The following is a 24,616-nucleotide window of genomic DNA, read 5'->3' on the forward strand; positions in this document are numbered from 1 at the left end:
ATTTTGAGTAAGGGTCTTCTACATCCCTCACAGATATGACAATTTTACAGAGGAATAACCCAAAACAGGTTAGGTGGCCAGAGTCACAGGTTGTAAGATAATTAGGATTTGACACCACCTTCTCCCCGAGTCCAGTTCCCATCAGCCCAGCTTCCAAGGGGCTGGGAACAGGCTGAGGAAATAGCAGACAAGGCCAGGATGTCTCTCTTTAGGATGTCCCCTTCTCCTCTCACTGGGTGGGTCCTGAGGAGAGGGCATCTCTGTGATGGGAGCGAAGCCCCTTCCTATCTTTCTCTCCCCAGCTTATTGATGGCTTCCATTTTTGTGGAGTGTCCCTCATCAGCCAAGATTAGATGATCACCAAGTTAATTATGGGACAGTTCTGAGAGTCTAGTCCAAGAGTTATTTGGGGGTATATCAACTCTCAGGCAACCTGGCGAAACCTACTGACTCATTTTTTAAAAGAAAGTTTTTTAAAGCATAAAATAAAATACAGAAGATTACAAAAGAAAATAATTATATAAAAATATAATTATCAAAATATCAAAAGTTTCAAGATCATAAACTCCACATTAAGAAGCAGAGGGAGACTTCCTTCTCTGGGAGCGAGGGTGAGCTGGGTTTGGTGGAACCCCAGTAACTGCCCGACTAGCTCTCATCAAGAACTTCCTCTCCCTCCCCCCACACCAGGAGAAGGCACAGGGGGGTAGCTGGACATTTGGGTATCAGGGCTCTGATACTTCGGGTCCTGAAGGCTGACCAGATATAGCCTGGGTTTGGTGGGGGAGAGGGGGAGCTTAACTGTCAGGCAGAGGCCCCGGATGCCCAAGGGGGCAGCAGCTACCAGCACAAGCGGCCCAGATTCCAGAGTTGGGAACACTTCAGAAGTGGATTAAGCCGACTACTGTCTGCTCACGAATCCCCTGCTGGGCATTTCCAAGGCAATGGGGACCTCACAACCTTATGGGAGCCCATGCCCTTTGGGGGGGCACTCTGTTCCCCAGTGGCTGCTTCTGTGATCTGTTTGGTTCTCTGGGACTGAGGATTCAGACACTCAGCGTGAGCTATCCCCTGCCTTGGACAAGAGGGAATGGCTGGATCACAATTGTGGTCAGAATCCTGGTCTCCCTCCAGGCCCACGAGGCTCCAGCCTTCTGGAAGGGGGCCCAGGGCTGTCCCTCTGAGAGGCCCAATGGGGGCTCCAAACAGAAGCTCCTCCCGGATCCTGGCCCTCCCCTTCTCCCCTTGGCACTTCAATCACCCCCAAGACCTGAAGGCCCCCTGCAGTAATGACCGCTGCCCGTGCCCACCCGATTCTCAGATGCCGGGGCCTCTGGCTGCATGCCCAGAGCTGGTGAGCTTCCCCGAAGACTCCCCTTGTGTGGAAGGGGCAGGACCAGGGCCAAGGGCAGGGTGAGGTCGGGGCCACCTCCGTGATCTTGGACAAGGTCTCTGGGCCTCTGGGCAGCCGTGGTGAGCCCCAGGCCCTTTCCAACTTGAAATCAGTGACCCTGTGGCAGGCTTGTCCTTGAGAGCACCCCCTTTGTCTCACTCTAGACTACAAAGGGCCCAAGAGGCTTCAGCAGGCAGTCCAGTGCCCAATGCCCAAAGGCCGAGGGCAGCTGTACCAGCCCAGACATGGCATGGGGGGGGGGCTTCCTCCTGCGGGGTAAGGGCTTCTGCATCTCTCTGAACTCTTTCTCTGAACCCTCTCGCAACTCATCAACACTTCTCCCCTATTCGCATCTGTTAAATGGAGGGGAAAGGAAGCAAGCATTTATTAAGCGCTTTCTGTATGCCAGGCTCTATGCTAAGAACTCTATATTTAGATTCCCTGGGAGGTAGGTGTTATTATTCTCCCCATTTCACAGTTAAGGAAACTAAGACCAGCCCAGAGCTGTACAGCTAGGATGCATCTGAAGCTAGATTTGAATTCAGCTTCAGACTCTATCCCCTGTGTCATCCGGCTGTCTCAAGATGGAAATACTCGCCTGGGTCACCTCACACAGCTGGCTTCTAGAAGGCACTCTGCAAACCTCGGGATGGCACACCAGTGGGGGTAATTCTTAATGCCCTCCCCAGAATCTCCCCTCCTTCCCCTGCCCATCACCTCCTCCGCCCTCAACGGCCTCCACAGCCCTCACGGATCAGAGGGCCATCGGAAGTCCTCCGGTACTGGTACCGAGCAGGGAACTGAAGCTGGGAGCAGTTACGCGTCCGTCCAGGGTCGTCCAGCTGGCAGGAGGCAGGATGGGAAAACCGGTCCTCTGCCTCCACATCCAGGCCTCTTTCCTCACAGCCTCCTCTCCTAAAGGGGCCAGTTCTCCTTCCTTCGTGTCCAGCACTCCCCTTATCTTTCATCCATTCCTTCCTTCCTCCCTCTTCCCCTCCCTCCCTCCCTCCCTCCCTTCCTTCCTTCCTCCCTTCTTTCCCTCCCTCCTTCCTTCCTATCTTTCTCTTTTAAGAGAGAAGGGCAGAGAAAGAACACTGGGAAATGAATATAAACTATTTGCATTTTTGATTTTCTTCCCAGGTTATTTATACCTTCTGAATTCAATTCTCCCTGTGCAACAAGAAAACTGTTCAGTTCTGCAAACATGTATTGTATCTAGGATATACTGCAACATATCCAACATATAAAGGACTGCTTGCCATCTAGGGGAGGGGGTGGGGGGAGGGAGGGGAAAAAAAATCGGCACAGAAGTGAGTGCAAGGGATAATGTTGTAAAAAATTACCCTGGCATGGATTCTGTCAATAAAAAGTTATAATCATAATAAAAAATAAATTTAATTAAATTAAATTTTTAAAAGAGAGAGGAGGGAGATAGAAAGGGCTTTGCAAATCTGATCTCCTACGAATGTAATAGTTATTAAGTAGCTATTAAAAGCAGCAGTTATTAGGTAGCACTGCATAAAAACTATACAAAGTAAATCATGGCACAGGAGTCGGTGACCCCGGGGCGCATCCCACAGCAGACACTGGAGAAAAGCGCCGGCGGACTCAGCTCCTTCGGCCGGTTTGCTGCGGCGGGCCCCGGTCTGCGGGCGCCGGGCACCCGGGCCGGCACAGTGCCCGGGCGGCGCCCCCTGCGCCCATCCTAACGCTGTGTCCTCCTGACCTGCGCCCCGGGGCCCTCCTCCCGAAATCTCCCTCCAGCCCACTGGGGGGCAGCAGCCGGCCGAGCTCCTCCCGGCCGACTCGCGGCCGGCAGCCGGACGCCGGCGCGGCGAGGGCTTCCTGACCCGGCCCGGAGCAGGCCTCCTTCAGCCTCCTCGCCTCCCGGCCCCTCCGCCGGCTGGTGACGCCCCCTCCCCCTTCCCAGAACCGTTCGCACGGGCGCAAGATAAAGCGCCCGGGGATGCCGCGAAAGCCGCGCTCTCCCAGCTTCAGGCTTCCTGAAATCCGCGACTCGGGGCGGGAGCGTCGGCTCCAGGCTCCTCTCCGGAGATTTCTCCCCTAACTCTCTCGGGCCACTTTATGCAGCGGCCGCTCACCGCTGCCCCTGGGCCCACCCACCCAAGAACGCGGCAGGGTCACAAACGCATGGGTCCCCCACCGCAGATGGTCCTGCCCTTCCCCCCGGCCCCCACCCAGTGCCGGCTGAGAGTTCCCCGGGGGCCAATGAAGGGTTTCTGGGAAGGTTCTCCGTGGCCGCCGGCCCTCCGCGGCGACTCTGGGCGCCTTCCGTGGCTTCGCTCCCTCCCTCCCAAAAGCGCCCCTTGTCTCCATGAGGAAACCATTCGGACCCAGCTTCACAGAATCAACCCAATGCCCTTTGGGCTGCACTCCAGGGAGAGTGCGTACATGTGCACGCACACGCACATCATACACACATACACACTCATACACGCATACACACTCACACACATGTGCACGCACACGCACACTCATACACACATACACACTCATACACGCAAACACACTCACATACATGTGCACGCACACGCACACTCATACACACATACACACTCATACACGCACACACACTCACATACATGTGCACGCACACGCACACTCATACACACATACACACTCATACACGCACACACTCATACACGCACACACACTCACATACATGTGCACGCACACGCACACTCATACACACATACACACTCATACACGCACACACTCATACACGCACACACACTCACACACATGTGCACACACACACATGTGCACACACCCACACACTCACATATGCGCACACACTCACATACGCGCACACACACTCATACACGCACACACTCATACACACTCATACACGCATACACACTCACACATGTGCACACACACTTACATACGCGCACACACACTCATACACGCACACACTCATACACACTCATACACGCATACACACTCACACACATGTGCACACACACCCACACACTCACACGCACACACACTCATACACGCACACACTCATACACACTCATACACGCATACACACTCACACATGTGCACACACACTTACATACGCGCACACACACTCATACACGCACACACTCATACACACTCATACACGCATACACACTCACACACATGTGCACACACACCCACACACTCACACGCACACACACTCATACACGCACACACTCATACACACTCATACACGCATACACACTCACACACATGTGCACACACACCCACACACTCACATACACGCACACACTCATATACACATGTGCACACATGCACACACACTATACACTCATACATGCGCACACACACGTGCACACAAACGCACACATACACGCACACACTCACACACACAAACTCATACACACAGATACACAGACACAAACACACAGATACACATACACACTTATACATTCACACACATATACACACACATACACACCTTCATATACACACAGTACACACACACACACATACACGTGCACACACCCTCATACACACACACAGATACACAAATACACTCACACACACATACACACACACCCTCATACACACATACAAATACACAAATACACTCACACACACACACCCTCATACACACATATACTCACACTGCTTAAAATAAATAATGCGTGTCTATGTATGCGAAAAATGTATAAAAGTATATACACATACACTAAGCCCATACATGCAATGCTTAAAACAAGTAAATAAGGAGTGCGTACCCATGTAAAAAGATGTAACTACAAAATGTAGAGCAAAAATATATACTGTAAAAGTATATACGCACACGTACTATATACACTGCTTTAAAAAAGTAAAAAAGTAAAAAATGAATGCCTATGTATGTAAAAAATACATGGTATAAAAGTACATACATATTGTATACATACACATACACTGTTTAAAACAAGTAAAAAAGGTGCGCACACATATGTAAAAATAGGACTATAATGTGAAAATATATACTATAAAAGTATATTCACACACATACTATACACATACTGCTTAAAATAAAGAAAAATGTATGCACATGTATATAAAAATGTTAAAAGTGTTTACATAATATGCTATACACACATACGCTGCTTAAAACAAGTTAATAAGTAAAAAGGTGTGCATCATGCATGTTACTATAATGTGTGTAAAAATATATACTATAAAAGTACATATACACATACTATACACACTAAAATAATAAGGAAAAAACCATGCATACATATGTAAAAACATAGCCTATAAAATGTATGTAAAAGTACATGCTACAAAAAGGTATACACACATACTATACACACACTGCTTAAAATAATAAAAAATAAGTGGAAATGGATGCACATGTATGTGAAATATAGATGGTACAAAAGTACATACAGACCACACACATACACACACACACACACTCCTTAAAACAATAAGCAGAAACGATGGGTACATGTGTAATACATGTGGTCCCCAAGTACGCCCCCCACCCAGACAGATTCTTTCTCCGCCCCCCTCAGCCCCTCTGCACTTAGCCCGGATCAGCTGCATCCTTGGCCCGGGCTCTGAGAACATTGTTTGGGGGGCGGCAGCTGGCGCCGGGGTGTCTCTGTGGAGGGCGCAGGTGCCCACTGCATTCGCTGCCGTGCCCTGCCCTCTCCAGCTAGTGCTAACAGCTGCCGGGCCAGCTGCTGCGGGAGGCCATGAGGCTCCCGGACCGCATCCGGGGCTCGAGGTGGGAGAGAACTGTGAGAAGGCCTTGTGGTCAGCGGGCACCCAGGGAGCCGAGGGAGGGTCCCACACACGGTCCCTGCCTGGAGCTTGCCAACCATGGTTGATGACAGCTGTTGTCCCCGGACCCCCGCACCCCCAAAGGCCCCAAAGCTGGCTGCGTTACCTTCTCCCCTGCCCTGAGGGCCTGGCTCAGCCGAGGCAGCAGAGTCTGGCCCCCAGAGGAGAAGGGGTGAGCCAGTGCCAGGCAGGGACTTAAATGGCAGGTTCTGGACCCGCTGGGGGCCGTGGGCAATGTCACCACCCTGCCCATAATCCTGTTTCTTGGGAACCCAGAACCATTTTTCTACATTCAAGACTTTTCCAGTTCCCCTAAATATGGCCTTTGCAAACGCCGTATGTCATGAGCTCCTTGAGGGCCGGCTTCTGTCTCTGGGTGCCCGGCACCCGGAGCGCCTGGTACATGGATGTTCGTGTTTACAGACGGGGGGAAGGGGAGCTGGTGGAAGGGGCCTTTCTCAGTCCCGACACTTCTAGGCCACATGTGGGCGACTTATGCCACACGACCCACGTGTGTACCCAGCTCCCCCCTCCAGCTCGCTAGCCACTCAGGGACACACACCCTGGACACCCTGAGCGTTCCTGAGGGTCTCCTGGCCCGGATTCAGAGATGAGGGGGCTCCGCTTTCCAGCCCCACCCCCCCCGCGGCTGACGTGGTCCCCCCTGAGGCTCAAATGAACCCAAAGCCCAGCTGGCATTTGGTGGGCCGGCTCCCTCGCTCCCTCCCTCTCACTCCTTCCTCCCCTCCAGGAGGGCCTGCATGTGGCGCCCATGCCGGGGGAGATGCTGGCAGGAGAGCGGGACAAACTGCCAGCTTTACCCAACTCGTGTTTCATAAAGCCCGCGGGGCTGCTGATGGTGGCGTTTTCCCTTTGGGAATTTCTGCTCCCTTTGCTTCCCCGGGGCTCTGGCCAGGTAGGAGAGTGATGTGGGAAATAAGGGGGCCCGGACCCCAGTCCTGTTACATCTACCCGAGTGACCCTTACAGAGGCAGGTTATTAAGGTCCCCCCCACACTCCGGGGATCAGGTGGGGCCTCCGTCTCACCCCCCTCATTAATGCTTCTCTTACACACCCCTCTTACAGACAAGGTTTGGGTCCTTTTAGTTTGTTTTTTTTTTTATTTAAATGTAGGCCATTAGTCAAATGATTGGAAAATCAATAATGAAAAATAGTTCTTTAGTGTTTGCGCTCTGCTTCTTCCCAGCCTCTGGCACTGGGGGGCAGGGGGAGGAGCAGCAGATTCAGCCTCTTCAGCCTCCTCCGGGAGGCCTCCTGATTCCTGGGGTTTGTTTCTTTTAAATATGTACAATGCATTTACAATCCGGCACCACAGGGAGGGGGGCCCTTCCCACGCCCTGCGGACCGAGTCACTACCCAGCTAGAGCCCCCCACCCCCTTGGTCCCCGACAGGCCGGACCGGGCCCCTCAGGCGGCGGCCAGCTGGCCCAGGACCCGCCTGAACTGCTGAGTGCTCTGGCCCAGCTCCTTCACACGGTCCACCATGTCCTGGGCGGCCGTGGGGGAGGGGTACTGCAGGGCCGCCGTCTTGGTGGTCACCACGATCTCCTTGAGCATGTCGCACAGGAGGTTGCTGTAGTGGGTCACCTGGCTCCGGACGTCCGGGGCCTTGGCTTGGCGGGACAGGGTGTCCCCAATGAACACCAGCTTGTGGGCGCTGAGGATGACGAACTTGCTGTGGGCCACAAAGATCTTGGGGGGCTGGTTGGTGGCCACGGCGGTGAAGAAGGCGTCCACGGCGTTGGTGAGGGTGGTGAGGTTGGACTCGCACTGCTCCAGGTAGAAAAGCAGCAGCTGCCGGTCCGAGGGGCCCAGCCCCCCCGGCCGCCCGGGGGCCAGGGGCTGGGAGGGGGTCCAGCCGGAGAGGTCGTGGTCGATGGGCCTGGACACCTCCTGCTCCAGCCGCTCAAACTGCTTCAGCTGCAGGGGGAGAAGGCACCGGGAGCTGGTTGGCTGGGCTGTGGAGAGGCCTCCGGGGGCCGCCCCGGCAGGCCCCCGCCCCAGATGCACACCCCTCTGTTTGCAAAGACCTCTCACACCGTCAGGGCAGGCGGCCACGTCCCCCACGCCCCCCCTCACCCCTCCCCCACCCCCCCCACGTCCCCCTGCTGCCGAGGTACCGAGAGGGCCCCGGCCAGGCCGCCTGCCTCCCGATTCCCAACCTCGCAGAAAGGAGGGGGCTCGGGGTCACGGGTGGCTCTGACCCCCGGGGCCGGCCTCCTGGCCTCTGTGCGGTGGGGTGAGGGCTGCTGGGAGGAAGGGCTTGGCTCCCTTTAGCCAGCCCCAGGATGTCGTCCCCGCTGTCCCCCGGCTGAGAGCTGGAGGCTGGGCAGGGGGCACAGGGCAGGGGGCACAGGGCAGGGGGCAGGGGGCACAGGGCAGGGGGCACAGGGCAGGGGGCAGGGTCCGGCCACTCACCTGCTGCTGCTCCAGCTGCCCCTTCCCCTGCCGAATGATGTTCCCTTTCTCTAACAACTCCTTCTGGGTTTTCTCAAACTCTTCCTTTCCCTGGGGGAGAGGGGCAGAGGGAGACGGTGAGGAGGGGGCCCGTCCGGGGGGCCAGGCCCCTGTCCGGAGCGCAGCAGGGTCACCCCCAAGGCTGCAGCCCAGCGTGTGCCCGGCGCGAGGGGGCAGCGAGTCTGCACTGGGGTTTTCTGGTGCGGCTCCTGCCCGGGGCCCAGCCTCGGGTCCCCACTGGGGGGCCCGCAGAGGGGGGGGGAAGGGCCGGCTCCCGGCGAGAGGCTCCGAGGGGCTCGGAGCCGCAGCCTCCCCCGCACCCACCTGCAGGTGGACGTAGTCGTAGTCCTCCATCCAGCCGCCCTCGCTGTTCTCGTAGGGCCCGTCCGGGGAGTCCTGGGAGGTGAACTTGGGGGGCGAGGGCAGCGGCCGCGACTGGATGCTGCTGGCCTTGTCGGCGGGGGGGCCCGAGCCGGGGGGCGGGGCGGGCGGGGGGGCGGGGCCGGGCGGCGCCCCCCCCTCGGGGCCGGCCGGCCTGGTCCTTTTAAAGAGCAGCGAGGCGTTGCCGTGCAGGAAGGAGGCCAGCTGCTTGGTGTCGTCGGGGACGCCCCGGGAGCACGAGACGAAGCGGTCCAGGTTGTCGGGCGCCCCCGGGGGCTGCCCCCCCGCCGCCAAGGCCCCCGGGGCCCACTGGCAGCCGTCCAGGGCCTGGCTGTGGGCCAGCAGCGTCTGGTAGACGTCCTCCATCTTCTGGAGCTGCTTGCTGAGCTTGGCGTGAAGGGCCCGGTCCGTGGAGTGGGCGGCGTTGCCCACGGCCCCGCGGGCGAACTCCAGGAGCTCGCGCACGGCGCCCTTCACCTCGCCCACGGCGGCCCGCAGGCCGGGGATCTGCGGCTCCAGCAGGGCGGGGTCGCGCCAGCCGCTGCCGCTGACGAAGGACATGAGGTGGGCCACGGCCGCGCCCACGCCCTGCTGCAGCCCGGCCAGCGCCTCCATGGCGGCGTCCAGGTCCATGGGCAGCGGCTCGCGGCCGGCCGCCGCCTCCTTCACGGGCACCACGTCCAGGGAGGAGCAGGACAGGTTGCTGCGGGTGCTGCCCGTGCTCGAGGCCGACAGGCGCTTGCCGTCGGCCCGGGGCTCGCGGTCGGCCTGCGGGGGGACGTCGTACACGCTCTCCCCGTCGGCCTCCAGGGAGGCGGCCCGGCTGCCGGCCGGGGCCAGGTCCCGGGGCACGTCGTACACGGAGCCCGGGGGGCCGGGGCCCAGCTTGCGCAGGCCGGGGGGCACGTCGTAGATCTCCTGGGGGGCGGCGGGCGCCCCCTTGCCGGCGGGCGGGGGGACGTCGTAGACGTCGTCGGCCGGGTAGGGGTCCGCGGCGGGGACGGGCGAGGGCGCCAGGATCAGCGGGTGCCGGGCGGGGTCGAAGGGCTTGGGCTTCAGGAAGGCGGGGGGCACGTCGTAGGTCTCTTCCCTCAGGGGCCCGTCGGGCACGTCCTTGCTGACTGAGGGGGGGATGTCATACACCTGGAAGGGGAGAGAGCCTGTCAGCCCCGGCCCCTGCGAGGGAGACCCCGCCCCGGGGGCTGCCCCCCTCCCCCGCCCGGGGGGCTCTCACCAGGTGGTGGCTGGGCGGCTGCAGGCCCTTCTCCACGCTGGGGGGCACGTCGTAGATGTCCAGGGAGGGGTCTCGGCTGGTGGGGCCCTTGACAGCCATGGGGGGCGTGTCGTACACCTGCCAGGAGAACGCCCGGGTTAGGGGGGGCTCCCGCCGAACACGCCCGGCTGGGTCAGGGCGGGGACCCCGGGGGAGGGTGCGCTCACCTCCTGGCTGTACTGGCTGGGGAGCAGCCCCCTGACGGGGGGGACGTCGTAGATCTCCTGGGTCCCCGCAGACAGGAGGTGCCTCGGGATGTCGTACTCGTCCTGCTCCGGCTTGGGGGGCTCGTAGATGTAGGCCTGCCCGACCCGCGTGGGCACCACCACCTGAGGAAGCAAACGGCCCATCAGCGGAGGAGGGGGACGGAGGCCCCACAAAACCCCTGCCCACAGAGCCCCTTCCCGGAGTCGGGCGGCCGCGGGAGCGGCACTGAGCCCCCCCTCTCCCAGTCTCGGGGCCGCAGGGAGCGGGCACTGAGCCCCCCGTCTCCCAGGCTCGGGGCCGCAGGGAGGGGGCACTGAGCCCCCCGTCTCCCAGGCTCGGGGCCGCAGGGAGCGGGCACTGAGCCCCCCATCTCCCAGTCTCGGGGCCGCAGGGAGCAGGCCCCTCTGGGAGAGGGTTATCTTCTGGATGGGTGGGGTCCAGGGCCTGGGATGGGGGAGGAGCTTGGCCCGAGGACCACCCACCCAGTCAAGGGAAGGGGCAGAACTCAAGCATAGAGTTCTTCCCACTGTGCCCCAAGCAGCATCAGGGAGGAGCCCCTGCCTGGGGGGGCCAGTCACCCTCTGCATCCAAAAGATACAAAAGGGGGGGGAGGCGAGGGGGGTGCCCTCTCCCACCCCCCCACCCGCCGCCCCCACTGACTGGGCCGCCCCCACCCGAAGCAGGAGGGAGCCCCGGGGTCCTGCCCCTGGGCTCCCACCCTCCCAGGGACCTTGAAGCTCCCGGTCACTCGGCCGACCCTGGGAGGAAACGGAGGCTGGACAACAGGATTCGGGCACTTCCTTCCGGCCCAGGGAGCCCTGGGCTGGCCCCCAGTTTGTGGCAGCCTCAGCTCCTCTGTGGAGGGGTCTTTCTCCCCGTTCTAGTCCCAGTGCAAGCTCCCCACCCCAGAGCCAGGGAGGAAGGGCTGGAAGGACGCAGGCCGGTGCCCCGGGAGCCTCTGCCCGGCCCTGAGCACTGCGGGGAGGGGGGACGGGGGGGAGGCCCCCTGGGACCACCTGACCTGCAGCTCGTGGCCGGGCTCTCTCCCTCCTGCCTGTGGCGGGGCCCGCGCTCGGGAGCGCCCTGGGCCAGGCCCTGCTCTGGGCAGTCGGGCTTCCTCGGGGCATCCTCCTGGGGCCCTCCGTAAAGGTTCCACTGCCCGCGCCCCGGCCGGGAGAAGGGGGCTCTAAGCACGGACCGCCTCGTCGGGGCCAGAGGCTCTCTGAGCAAAAGTGGCTCCCCCGGAGCTAAGAACTGCTTATTAGTCGCCTACTTTGGGCAGCATTAATTAACCGCTTTCTGTGTACGAGACCCGCAGGGAGCGCGCCCAGAGCCGGAATGCCAACTTTCGCGGATGAGGGAGTGAGGGGAGAGGGGGCCCCGGCAAGAGGAGGAGCTTCTGGGCCAGTGGCGGGCCTGGGGCGCAGGAGACCACCGGGGGAGGGGCAGAGTCAGCACACCCGGAGGGACCCCTCTGCTGGGAAGAGGGGCCTGGACCCACAGGGGGGCGCCGGGGACTGGGCCGGGCCCCCTCGGGGGGAGGAGAGGCTGGGGCTGGGGCTGAACAGGGCGGCCCGGCTGTGGGAGCAGACCCTGCCGGGGCTGGAGGGCAGGGGGAGGGCAGCCCTAGCGTGGGCCCCTCTGCAGGGACCCCCCCCCACGCTACAGACCCAAGTGGCCCCGAAGGGCCGAGGGCTGGAATTCTGGGCTGGGAGACAACAGCCCCCCCGGCCCGTCCCCTTCCCCTTCCCGGGATGGCCCTGGGCCCCGCAGAGACAAACGCTCTGGTCTGGGGGGGCCCCGTGTAAAGACTGCTGTCAGGGCCCGGGCCGCAGCTCCCCACCGCGGAGCCGGCCCGTCCCCCGGCTGCCCCCAGCACAGACTGGCCCCGGGCCTGGCAGCCACGTCATCGCCCATTAAGCAGAGCCGGCGGCTGGCAGGGCAGCGCTCGATGACGCGCTCGGCCTCCCCGCTCCCCTCCTGCTTTCCTGCCAAGAGCCGCCCCTAGCCTGGCTGGGGCCCCAAGCCCGGGGAAGGGGAGTCAGGCAGGCTGCGCGGGCCCAGCTGGAGGAGCCGTCCCAGGGAGGAGGGCCGAGGGCCCGGCCGACCCCCCCCCCAGAAGCACTGCCAGGGTCACACACCTCTCCCCCGCGGGCTGGGACAGGCGGCCAGGCCCGGACGGCTCCTTCCCCGAGAGGCCCCGGCCCAGGTCGGGCTGGGCTCCCCATGGGGAGGGAGCAGAGGCCGGAGGCCGGCCGCCCCAGGCCCTGGACCTTCCACTGGGCGACCTCAGAGGTCCGCGAGTCCGACCTACATCGGACAGACCTCTGCCCAAACGGGGCGGGGGCGGGAAGGAGAGACTTATGGAGGGCCTGCTTGCGGCGGGCACGGTGCCAGGCGTCAGGGGCACAAATCCCGGCAAAAAGGAAGTCCCTGCCCTCAGGGGGCTAACGTTCTACGGAGGGCGGCGGCCAGAGCGGGCAGCAGGAGGGCCCGGCCCAGGGCCCGCAGTGAGGGAGAGGAGGCCCCACGCCGCTGCTCGCAGACTGCAGAGCTCCGATTCCCCTGCAGAGCTATTTTTAGGCCCACCTCCACCCCAGCCAAAACCTGCGGAGGCCCCTGCGCCCGGGAGCGCCTGCGTGGCGGGGAGAGGGGGGGGAGGGAGCCCCGGGCAGCCAGAGGGCCGCAGGCCTCAAGCCCGGCCAGCTGCCGGCAGCCTCCCAGCCAGAGTCTCCCAGAGACCCGGGAGGCAGCTCTCCCAGAGCTGAGCCAGGAATGGGGGAGCGCGGGGAGAGGAGTGTGCGAGGGGCTTGGGCCGGCCACCCTCAGCCCAAGCCCCCCCCCCCCCCGAGGACGGATGCGCAGGCGTAGCCCGGACACGGGCCGGGGCTCCTCCAGCTCCGACACTGAGCAGCAGCAGCGTCCGCGCCGGCTCTCACACCGACGGCCCGGCCAGCCAGGACGCCCCTTTAGAGCCCTCGCGCGCGCCGGAGCTCCCTGCGTCTCAGGGCCTAGAGCACGTGCCGGCCAAAGTGCGCTGCGGCAGCGAGCCGTGGCCTCGGAGGCGGGAGGGTCCCCCTCGGGCCCCCACCAGAGCACGGCACCCGCTCCCCAGGCCCTTCCTCAGGCCCTGATACGTCGCCGCCATGTTCCTTCCTGGCCGACCCGGCGCGCTCCGTACGGAAGGACTTTTGGCTGCTCTCACCCTCACTCCTCGACACATTGCTCTCGAGCGGGCGCCAGCCCCGCGGCACAGAGGGAGACACCCCGGCACCAGGGTCTGGCTGAGGCCGGAGCTGCGGGAGGGCCCCCGCGTCAGTGCCATCGGCGGCGGGGAGCAGGGGCTATCTGTGCGTGCGTCTCAAAGAGGGCCTGTGGCCTCCGGGAGGGGGTCTGGATCCGAGCGGGGACCGGACGCAGAGAGCCGGCGGCAGGGCCGGCGTGGGGTGACCGGCCACGGCCTGGAGGCACTCCCGGCGCCCCCCTGGCCCCCTCACGGCTCCCGCACAAACTGTTCCCTTCTGCCCGGGAAGGGCTCCACGTGCTTGGGGCACTGAGGGGTCTGCGGCCGCCAGTTACCCTCAGCCTGGCCTCCCCCGCCTGCTGAAGGGATCGCCGGGTGCGGCAGCTTCTCGGAGCCCCCAGGGAGAGCCAGGGGAACAGCGGACCCCAGAGGTGGAGGGGCGGCCCCGAGAGGGCTCGGCCCGTGGGCTCACTCCAGAGCCGGGAGCAGCGGCCCAGGGAGCCGGCAGGGCCCCACGGGCTCCGCAGTAGGGCCGGAGTCGGTCCCGAGGCTGACCACAGCCAGACACAGACGGCTGTGACAGACTCTGGCCAAGGACGGCCCGAGGCGCCGGGTACGGGGTGGCTCGAGCTCTCCGAGGGAAGGAGGCCCCTCCCCAGGCCTCTCACAGGGCCCCGTGCAGCCCCTTCCTGTTCAGGATCTAAGGGGTCGGGCCCAGCAGGGGAGGAAAGGGGCGCTGGCCTGAGGGGGGGCCCGGGGTTGAGTCCTGGCCGGCATCACTGCGGGGAACCTGCTCCCCGACTCTCCCAGCACGTCTGAGGCTGCAGTTATGGCCACGCAACCAACCCTCCAAAAGACAAAGAGCAAGAGAGGACCGGGAGGAGGGGTCTGCAGCTGGGAGCTCCGGCGCTATAAGGGAGCCAGTCTCCCTCCAGAGTAAGGGCTGGGAAAGGAGAAGGGGCACTGAGGCAGGGAGGGCCTCCCTCCGGGTGGGTCTGTGGGGACGGTCCCCAAGCCCTTCCCCTTGGCTCTCGCTCCTCTCCCCCTCAGTCCCTCGGCTCCTGATGGAGACTGGGGGACCGGAAGCCCGAGGGCAGGCCAAGAAAGGCGCAGGGGGGTCCCAGCTTGCCCCTGCAGGCGGCCGCTTACAAATTACTCTCCAGAAAGGACAGAGAACGGCAGATTCGAGTAAAGCTCAGCAGAGCCATGTTTCGCCACAGAAATAGACCGTTCGGCTAATTGCAGGTCAAGCCAAAACTCTACGTCTGATGTTTTTAATTGACCCGTGGTCTCATCCTCAGAGAAAAGGGAAGGGGGGCAGGATCCCTAAGGGGAGCCGGAGTGGCCTCCAACAGGCAGAGGTGGAGAGAGACAAGAAAGCCCCAAAGGAGCCGGGGAGGGGATCCACAGGCAGCCCCCTCTGTGCCCCAGAGCTCGGGACCCTCTGAAGCAAGGCTGGGTGAGAGACAGAAGCCGGAGCCGGGCCCTCCCCACACGCAGATGCCGGGGGCCTCCCCGCCTCCACAGGGCCAGCCTCTGTCCACAAGTTAGGAGAGGTGCCTCATCAGGGCTCAGTCTGGGGGACAAGCAGCTCCTCACTTAGCTGGAGGGAGAGTCAAACAAAAATTAGGGAGGGAGGGCCTGGTTCCAAGGTCCTAAGAAACGGGTGCAGAGCCCAGCAGAGGAAAGGGGGGGTGCCAAGCCCAGGCAGCGGGGGTCCCGGGGCACAGTTCTGGCTGGGACATGGAGGTCTCCATTCTCTCCAGATTCTAATTCTTGGCCCAAATGGACCACCCTGCTTCTGACTCCTTCTGCCCGTCCCACTCGTCCCTCAGGTCCGTGGGATCCCGTGGCAGGAGGCCCCGTCTCCACCCTCAGCGCCCGGCACACAGAAGATGCCGAGAGCCACCAAAATGGCCTGAGCCGACACTCCTGCAGCATCCCAGGAAATCCGTCACCTTGTCTGATACCACGAACTGTGACCTTGGCTGTGGAGCCAGGGGAGGGGGGCTCTCCGAGCTGGAGGCCGGCCCCCGCCCCAGCCCTCCCTGCAGGGCGCAGCTGACATCCTGGACCCCAGGGGACCCTCCCTTCTCGGGCGCTCCCCCTCAGCGCCTCCCTTGGTTGGCCTCCTAGCTCTTTCTCCTTTACACCCTATTGGCAAGTTACATGGGCCTGCTCCCCCCTCCCCCCAAACAGCAGGGGCAAGTCAAGCAAAACCAGCAAGCATTTATTAAGTGCCTACTGTGTGCCAGGCTAAGGGTGAGGGAGACAAGGAAGTGCAGAACCAGGCCCTATGCTCCAAGAGATGGCGGCCCAAGGGAGAAGGACATGCAGACAGAGAAGGAAGACTGTGTTAGAGGAAGGCTGGAACGTTTCCCAGAGGAGGAGGATCTCTGGCTGAGGCTGAGGAAGGCAGAGCTGGAGGCCAGGTCATCCCTCGTCCCCGCCTACACAGGCCCTGATGCACCTAGCTCCTAGTCCCGGGCCACCCAGCCTTGTCCACGCCCATCCGGCTCCTAGTCCCGGGCCACCCAGCCTTGTCCACGCCCACCCGGCCCCTTGTCCCGCCCACTAGGCCATGTCCACGCCCACCCAGTCCCCTGTCCCGCCCACCCGGTCCCTTGTCCCCGGCCCACCCCCATTATCCCGCCCACCTGGCCTTGTCCCACCCACCCAGCCCGCCCCATTGTCCTGCCCACTAGGCCTTGCCCCACCCACCCAATCCCTTGTCCCGCCCATTAGGCCATGTCCACGCCCACCCAGCCCCATTGCCCTGCCCACCAACCTTGTCCACGCCCACACGGCCCCTTGTCCCACCCACGCGGCCCCTTGTCCCGCCCACACGGCCCCTTGTCCCGCCCACGCGGCCCATTGTCCCACCCACGCGGCCCCTTGTCCCACCCACACGGCCCCTTGTCCCACCCACGCGGCCCCTTGTCCCGCCCACCCCCTCAGCTGTCTGCTGCACCTGCCCTTGCAAGCCCCGCCTCCAGGTGCACTCCGCCCCCATGTTTACAATGTTTCTCTCCTGTATCTCCCTGGCCTTCCGCATCCTCAGCCTCTCGCTCCCGGCACACGCAGGGGCTGGCCCAGCCAGCACTGGCGGTGGAGACCGTGATAGCCCAGGAAGGGCCTCTGGACGACCAATCTGTCATTACACAGATGAATAAGCCGAGGTCCGGGAAGCCCATTTGTCCAAGGCCCCCGAGGTTTTCAATGACCCGGGGCCTGAAGCCGGGAGCCAAGTAGCCCCTTCCTGCCATTAGGGCCGTCTCAGGGATCACTGAAGGGTTTTTGGGGGGGTCCCTCTGCCCCTAAGGGACTGGAGGGAGTCCAAGAACCAGAGTGGGACCAACACTATGGGGCTAAGCCTGGGACCCAGGGCCTCTCTGCTGCTTTCTGCAGGGGAGGACTGTGCCCCGGGGGTGGCGGGGACCCCCCTCCACACCGGGCTGTGCCCGCCTTCCTGGGGAAGGGGCCGCGGTTTATCAGAACTGGCCAGGGCTTAAAAACTGATGAATGCCAAGTTCAAGGAACCAGAAGGGTGCTCCAGGGGATAAAACCATGGCAGGACTCCTCGCAGAGCTTCCGCCAGGGCGGGAGCGCCCTCTGTGCCAGAGGGAAGCGGCGAGGGAGCGAAGGGCAGGCCAGGTGTGCTGGCCCCGGGAGCCGCCCGCCCGGCAGGAAAAAAACCACATCCTTTCCCTCGTGTAAATCCTTCCAGGAGGCAAAGTACCAGCGACCTCTGGCTTTGGAAGGCTGGGCCGCGGGCACGAGAGCTCACTGGAGCCTTTCTGAGCTTCCCTCATCCTTCATCGTCCTAGACTTGGGGTCACTGCTGGGAAGCCGGGGAGCCTCGGCCCCTTCCACACTCGGAGCCTGAGCCCCCACGTTGAGGAAGCCACGGGGACTTTGGGAAGGCTGGACTTGGACCCAGTGACTCATCCCTAAGCAGGAAATCCCCTGCCCTGTGGAATTCCTGCCTCCGGCCACAGCAAGCCCCAGTACCCACTGTCAGATGGGTTCAGGGGTGTCTCTGCCCCCAGCCCCCAGGAAGCAAACAGTGCGACCCGCGTGTGTCTAGCAGCCCCGCGGCATCCTGGCGGGGGAGTGGGCGGAGGGGAGGCTGACGCAAGACCCCGGGTGTCCTGGCAACCGCTGGAAGACTTGGCTCCTGCCCGCGTGTCCTGGAGCTCCTTCCAGTGACAGGATGTCTGCGGGGCGTGGGGAAGGGGGCGGGTGAGCCGATGGGCACCGAGCAGTTCTTCCTGCTGGGGCAGCAGGTGCTAGCCCGGGGTGGTGAGAGGCGGGCTCTGTTTCCTTTGTACACTGTGTACCTCAGCCCTCTGTCCGAGGCACCGTGCCACCGTAGGTGGGGGCAGAAAGGGTTTGTTCTCTGTTATACCTGGGAGGAGCCTGCAGTGGGGGGCTGGGAATTTGGGAATTATCCTGGTTTTGCTGATGGGGGAGGGGAGAGGCAAGTACCCACGCCCAGCCATGTCTGCGGGGGAGGGGGCCGACAGGGCCTGGCTCTGGCCTGCTTGGTACAGGCCATGGTGGAAGGGAGAACCAGTAGGAAGTGACGGAGCGCAACTCAAAGTGACTTCCCTTCTCTGTAGGGGTGGGGGGCCACGTGTCCCCCTTTTATTCTGTTACCAGATATAGCAAGAAAGTCCATAAGCATAAAATATGTGACTTGGCCAAGTCCCTTCCCCTCCACTACCTCAGTTTCCTCATCTGTAAAATGAGCTGGAGAAGGGAATGGCCAAGAGAGCCCCAAATGAGGTCCCAAAGAACTGGACGAGCCCTTGACGGCTCCATTTAATCAGGGAAAGCGGGAAGGGAACCCTTTGGTAGCCTGGACCCTCCCCGGAGCGGGGGTGGATGGGAAGGCAGACCCAGACAACTCCCCCAGAGGAGGAGGTCTGTCAGGGAGGAACAGACCGCCCGCGTCGTGAGGCTGATGGTTGTCTGCAGACACCCATCTGCCAGGAGGGCCGGTCACAGGGAACAGCTGATTCGGAAAGCCCTTCCCCCTCTTTCGTCAAGCCCCAAGTGCAGTCCCGTTTTTCAAGGTCAAATCCAAGTCCAGTCACCCCTGGCTACCCACAAGCACTGAAGCTTCTCCCCATATTTTTGCAGTTTCCCCCCATTCCCCCCATTCCACAAGAACACAGGCTCCGAAGCCCCCCACCTCACCTCTCCTCACAGGGAGAATAGCAATGACCAAGCTTCCCCGTGCCCCCTGGGGAGGAGGCACGGTTCCTGAGCCAGGGCGCTCGGCCAGGAGTGTCTGAGGCCACAGCAGGACCCCAAGCTCAGGAGCCTGTTAGGTTTCCACCTGCTAAAGGGCTGAGCCCCTCACCTGACCCAGAAAAGCCTTTACCGCATGACTCCAACTGCCTGACCCTCTCCTGCCCTACCCCCGTGGCACTGGCTGTCCCCCAAAGGACCCTGGGCTCTGCTCCTCCCCCCTCCCACCCACAGGAATGCCCGGCTCACTCCAGCCCACGTGGCATGTCCCCGGCTGCGCCCCGTGAGCCCAGCAGAGAGGGGCTGTTACTGCCCCTGGGCGGCTCACACCTGATCAGAGAAAACGTGGGAATTACAAGGTCATGTTTCGCGGACAGGAACAGGGGAGGGACCCGGAAAAGGGCTGCTCCGGCAGGCTCTTTAAGGAGCCCAAGAAGCAGCGAGAAGGGATGAGGCACATTTCCAAAATATACAGAGAACTGACTCTAATTTATAAGAAATCAAGCCATTCTCCAACTGATAAATGGTCAAAGGATGTGAACAGACAATTCTCAGACGAGGAAATTGAAACTATAGACATATGAAAATATGCTCCAAATCATTATTAATCAGAGAAATGCAAATTAAGACGACTCTGAGATACCTCTACACACCTGTCAGATTGGCTAGAGTGACAGGGAAAGATAATGTGGAATGTTGGAGGGGATGCGGGAAAACAGGGACACTAATACATTGTTGGTGGAATTGTGAATACATCCAGCCATTCTGGAGAGTGATTTGGAACCATGCTCAAAAAGTTATCAAACTGTGCATACCCTTTGATCCAGCAGTGTTTCTACTGGGCTTATACCCCAAAGAGATACTAAAGAAAGGAAAGGGACCTGTATGTGTCAAAATGTTTGTGGCAGCCCTGTTTGTAGTGGCCAGAAACTGGAAATTGGATGGATGCCCATCAATTGGAGAATGGCTGGGTAAATTGTGGTATATGAATGTTACGGAATATTATTGTTCTGTAAGAAATGACCAGCAGGATGAATACAGAGAGGACTGGTGAGACTTACATGAACTGATGCTGAGTGAAATGAGCAGAACCAGGAGATCATTATATACCTCAACAACGATACTGTCTGAGGATGTATTCTGATGGGAGTGGATCTCTTTGATAAAGAGAGCCTTAATTGATCAAAGATGGACAGAAGCAGCTACACCCAGAGAAAGAAAACTGGGAAACGAATGTGAACTATCTGCATTTTTGTTTTTCTTTCCGAGTTATTTTTACCTTCTGAATCCAATTCTCCCTGTGCAACAAGAGAACTGTTCGGTTCTGCAAACACATATTGTATCTAGGATATACTATGACATATTTAACATGTATAGAACTGCTTGCCATCTGGGGGAGGGGGTGGAGGGAGGGAGGGGAAAAGTTGGAACAGAAGTGAGTGCAAGGGATAATGCTGTAAAAAATTACCCTGGCATGGGTTCTGTCAATAAAAAGTTATTAAAAAAAAAAAAGAGAGAGAGAAGGGATGAGGCAACTGCGAAGGCCGACCTGACTCAGCTTATGAAGCCACGAGGTCCCCAGGACCAGGTTGGTGGAGCAGCGCCCTTCTTGTGCCCTTCTTCCCCCTGGCACCAGCTGGTCAGGGACAGCACCAGCCGGGGGCCCAAGCCCCTGAGCCATCCCAAGCTGCACAGAATCCCTGCTCACGACCCCTCCTGACAAATGGCCCTCCAGCCTCTAAGTCTCAGAGACCACTCTCCCGACCCAAGCCGCAATCTCCCTCTCTGCAGCACCCTCCCCCAGGGCCAAGGGAAATGGGCCCTGCCAACAGGTGCCAGGGGACGTCTCCTCCTCGGGGCCTTCACGAGGGCCCAGGCCCAGGCCTTCTAGGCTGACCACTCTCCTCCCACGGCCCAGCCCAGACAGAGGAAGCCCTTATGAGAGCAGAGGGAGACTTTAAACTGTCAGGGAAGAGGGCGCGGGCACTGCCAGGCGGACCCTGCCCCCAGGACGGGGTGGTTGCAGCGCGGGCAAGAGCAGCTTTCCAGCGCAGCCCCTTCCCGCTTGGGGCGTGTCTGTGCGCCCCTCCACCCCCTCCCACCTTCCTTTTCTCCCTTGTTGCTCACTAGCCCTTTACCTCATTCTATGACACAGAACATGGCTTCCTCTGCCCCCCAGACCCCCAAGGCGCCTGCAGCCCCCAACATGGGGCCTGTTCCCTCAGAGGAGGACTCGGCATCTCGGAACCGACCGACGCCCCTGAGCCTGAGCAACGCTGGGCGGGCCCCTCTCAGGGACTGCCGCCTGCGGCCCCAGGCCTCTCCCTCCAGGCGCCTCCCCTGCTCCTTCCCACCAGAACGTGACAGGGAGGAGGACGTCTGGGGCAGGGGCGAGGCTCCGGAGCCTCAGGCCACAAAGGACCAGAAGGCCTGGTGGGCGGGAAGGACGCACAAACCGTCCTGTCCGGTCCCCATGGACGCCTTCGCCTCCAGTTCTGGCCGAGGAGGCCGGGGCTAGAGCCCCTCTGGCGCCCTCCCACTGCCAGCCCAGCAGGAGTCCGTCACCTTCCCCGGGGGTTCTAAATGCCCTGGAGGCAGGGGCCGGGCCTCCTCCCCCAGAGCCGGGACCGGCAGGTGCTCTACGGCCCGACCGAGGAGGCCGGACCAGCACAAGCCTGAAATGACGCGAGGCGCTGTCGGGAGCTCGTGTGCAGACCCGCGGGTCGCAGAGCTGGAGACCCCCGGCCCGGGCCCGTGTCCGACAAGCTGGGCCCCTTCCAGGAGATCCAAGCGCCGAGCGAGGGGAGGGGCGCGCTTGGCCCGGCTGGCAGAGGAGGAAGTGGCCCGGGCCTGGAGGGGCTGCCTGCTCCGGGGGGCCCACGTGTGGGGGTGCTGCAGCTGGCACACTGTGGCACCCGTCCCACCGGGCACACACACAGCATACACCCCCCGCCCCAGCCTGCATAGTTTCTTTGGCCCAGACTCGAGACGTCTCTGTCCCTTTGCCCCCTGCCCGTGCCATCTGGCCCCAGGATTCTCAGGACGCCTCTGTCCCCATCCGAGCCCCCTCCATCCTGCTCCCACCTGGTTTCTGGCCCCAGTAAGGTCCGCGGTGCTGAGGCAGGGGCTAGCTCGGGGGAGAGAGGGCTGGGCTTGGACTCGGCTGGCCCTGAGCTCAAACCGGCCTCAGACACTTCCCAGCTGAGTGACCATAACTGCCGTAGGTCCTTCAGCCGTAAAGCTCCCTCCCAGCGTCCCCAGTAAAGCCCGTAGGACCTTGCCCGGCACACAGGAGGCACTTAATAAATGCTCCTTGCCCCTTCCAGGTGGGCTGACCACACACTGCCCCGCCCCCCTCCCTGCCCCGAGCGCACCGGACAGCCACACAATGACCAGAGCACCACAGACCCGTGGGACCCTGGACACAAAGGGCAGGACGGGGCGGGCGGCGCCCTCCAGCAACTCTACCTTGGTGGGTGGCTTGGTCGCTTCCCAGTTCCGCACGTCCATGGAGGGGGGCACCTGGTAGATGTCCTGGCCCATCCCGGCCGAGGGGGGCACTTGGTAGATGTCCTGAGGGGGGCTCCCGGGCCCGGGGGGCACCTGGTATACGTCCAGTGTGGGGTTTAGCGAAGGGGGGACTTGGTAGATTTCCTGGGCTGGGCTCTGGAACTGGTGATGGGGGGTCTGCTTCTGGTACATCAGGGGCTGCTTGGCCGGGGGAGACTGGAACTGCCCCCCCGCAGGGGGCACCTGGTAGACCCCCTGCTGCGCCTTGTTGGGGCCCGGGATCAGGTAGACGCCCTCTCCTTGGGGCTGATAGGCGGGGTGCATGGGGGCGTACTGGGAGGCGGGGGAGAGCACGTTGTAGAGCCCCTGGGGGTGGCAGGGCAGGGCCGGCTGCGGCTGCGGCTGCCCCGGGCCCGGCGCGCCCTGCTTCTTGTCGTACATGCCCACCAGGATCTTGAGCCGGTTGCCCGGCACGATGCCCTGGCGTCCATGCAGGGAGCAGAGCCACCAGCCATCCAGCCCCTGAGTGTTGCGCTCCAAGACGGTCATGATGTCGCCCTTGCGGAAGGACAGCTCGTCGGGGGACTCGGCCACGTTGTCATAGAGCGCTTTGGCCAACACGTTCTGGGGAGAGAGAGAGGGGGGTTACCGACTGAACGAGGGAGGGTCTCCCCCGGCCTAACCCCCCCCCCCCAGCGCAGGCTCCGGGGGAGGCCCCGAGTCAGGCACAGCCCCCGCCCCCCGACGCCAGCACCGGGGGCTTCCCCCGCAGCTTTTTTACCCAGCCAGGACCCGTCATCCCCTCATTCCTCTGCCCCCTTCCTGAAGCTGTGGATCCCACTGGCCTGGACCACCAGCCAAGTTCAATGAAGGCCATTACATTTTGGTCTCTTTGCTGGGTTGAATAGAATTCCGCTTCCCTAAATCTCCCTCCTTTACATTTCCGGGGGACCCCCAGGGCTGGGGTCTCTTGTGCCATCACAGGGCCAGCCCCCCTTCCCCACCTGCGCCTCCCTCCCCCGGCCGAGGAGGGACATGGGCAGCTGCTGGGGGCCCCTGAGCAGCCCGGGATTCGCGGGGAGAGGGTCCCGGCTCCCTCCGAGGGCCCGGCTCCCGCCGCACAGGAGGCCCTCGCCAGGCCGGCAGCAGAGGGGCAGGGCCGGGGATCACAATCCAAGTCTCGGCCAAGGACGCCCAGCAGGTGCGTTACCAGAGAGTGGTCAGGAACTCCTGCGGCGCCCCAGCCCGGAGACGGGCCCTCACCTCCCTTCTAAACTCAACCCGAGTGGGCTCGGAGGCCCCGGGACCCGAAGCACTTCCTTCTCTGGGGCCCAGAGCCTGGGGGAGCCGGGGGCAGGAAGGTGAGGGGAGCACGGCAGGGGGAGCACGGCAGGGGGAGCTCGGCAGGGGGAGCACGGCAGGGGGAGCACGGCAGGGGGAGCTCGGCAGGGGGAGCACGGCAGGGGGAGCTCGGCAGGGGGAGCACGGCAGGGGGAGCTCAGGACCCGGCAGCCACCCCTCCCCACACCGCCTCGGAAGCCCTCTGGGGGGCAGCGCTCCGGCAGCCACTCCTCGGACCCCGCAGCCAGCGGGGCAGGGTGGGACCCGAGCAAGGCCGGGCGAGCTGCTTGGCCAGCTGCCCGGCCTGCCCTCGGTGACTCCACCTGGCAGAGGCGGAAGTCCCAGGGCGAGGCGGCCTGGGGGGCAGCACCGACAGGGCCCCATCCTGATTCTGCTGGTCAGTCGGGGCAGAAGCCACCGCTCTGGCTCGTCCCCCAGTCCTCGTCTCCTTCCCCACAAAACTCTCCCCCGGGTTCCGACTGCTAAACTCCCCGGGAAAGGGGCCTGCTGTCGGATCTCCGCCCCTTCATTTGGGGACTGAGGGCAAATTCTTCCGCCAAACTCACGGCCAGGGGACCCCAACCTTTTGGGGTGTCTTCCTCAATTCCCCAGCTGCAGGGAAGGGCCGGCGCCCCACGGCCTCCTTCCAAGTGCAGTGGCCGAGGTCCTGCTGCAGAGTCCCGTGGGAAGCCGTGACTGCGGACACTGGTTCCGCTCCGGACGCCCACGGCGGGCACTA

General features: G+C 62.2%; 1 protein-coding gene across 2 annotated transcripts in view; it reads right to left on the bottom strand.

The window, feature by feature from the left end:
* Positions 1–7,288: 7,288 nt before the first annotated feature.
* BCAR1 (BCAR1 scaffold protein, Cas family member) overlaps positions 7,289–24,616 on the bottom strand; it is a 94,882-nt gene continuing 77,554 nt past the window's right edge. For both annotated transcript variants that reach the window (XM_051974662.1, XM_051974661.1), the window contains exons 2-7: positions 22,495–23,160; positions 10,487–10,648; positions 10,281–10,397; positions 8,990–10,189; positions 8,627–8,716; positions 7,289–8,128 (exon numbers count right to left, since the gene is read on the bottom strand). In XM_051974662.1, the coding sequence (XP_051830622.1) occupies positions 7,616–8,128; positions 8,627–8,716; positions 8,990–10,189; positions 10,281–10,397; positions 10,487–10,648; positions 22,495–23,160 (2,748 nt within the window). In that variant the 3' untranslated portion in view covers positions 7,289–7,615. The remainder of the gene's footprint in view (positions 8,129–8,626; positions 8,717–8,989; positions 10,190–10,280; positions 10,398–10,486; positions 10,649–22,494; positions 23,161–24,616) is intronic.

This window comes from Antechinus flavipes, chromosome 2 (assembly GCF_016432865.1).
Source record: "Antechinus flavipes isolate AdamAnt ecotype Samford, QLD, Australia chromosome 2, AdamAnt_v2, whole genome shotgun sequence".
Lineage (NCBI taxonomy): Eukaryota > Metazoa > Chordata > Mammalia > Dasyuromorphia > Dasyuridae > Antechinus > Antechinus flavipes.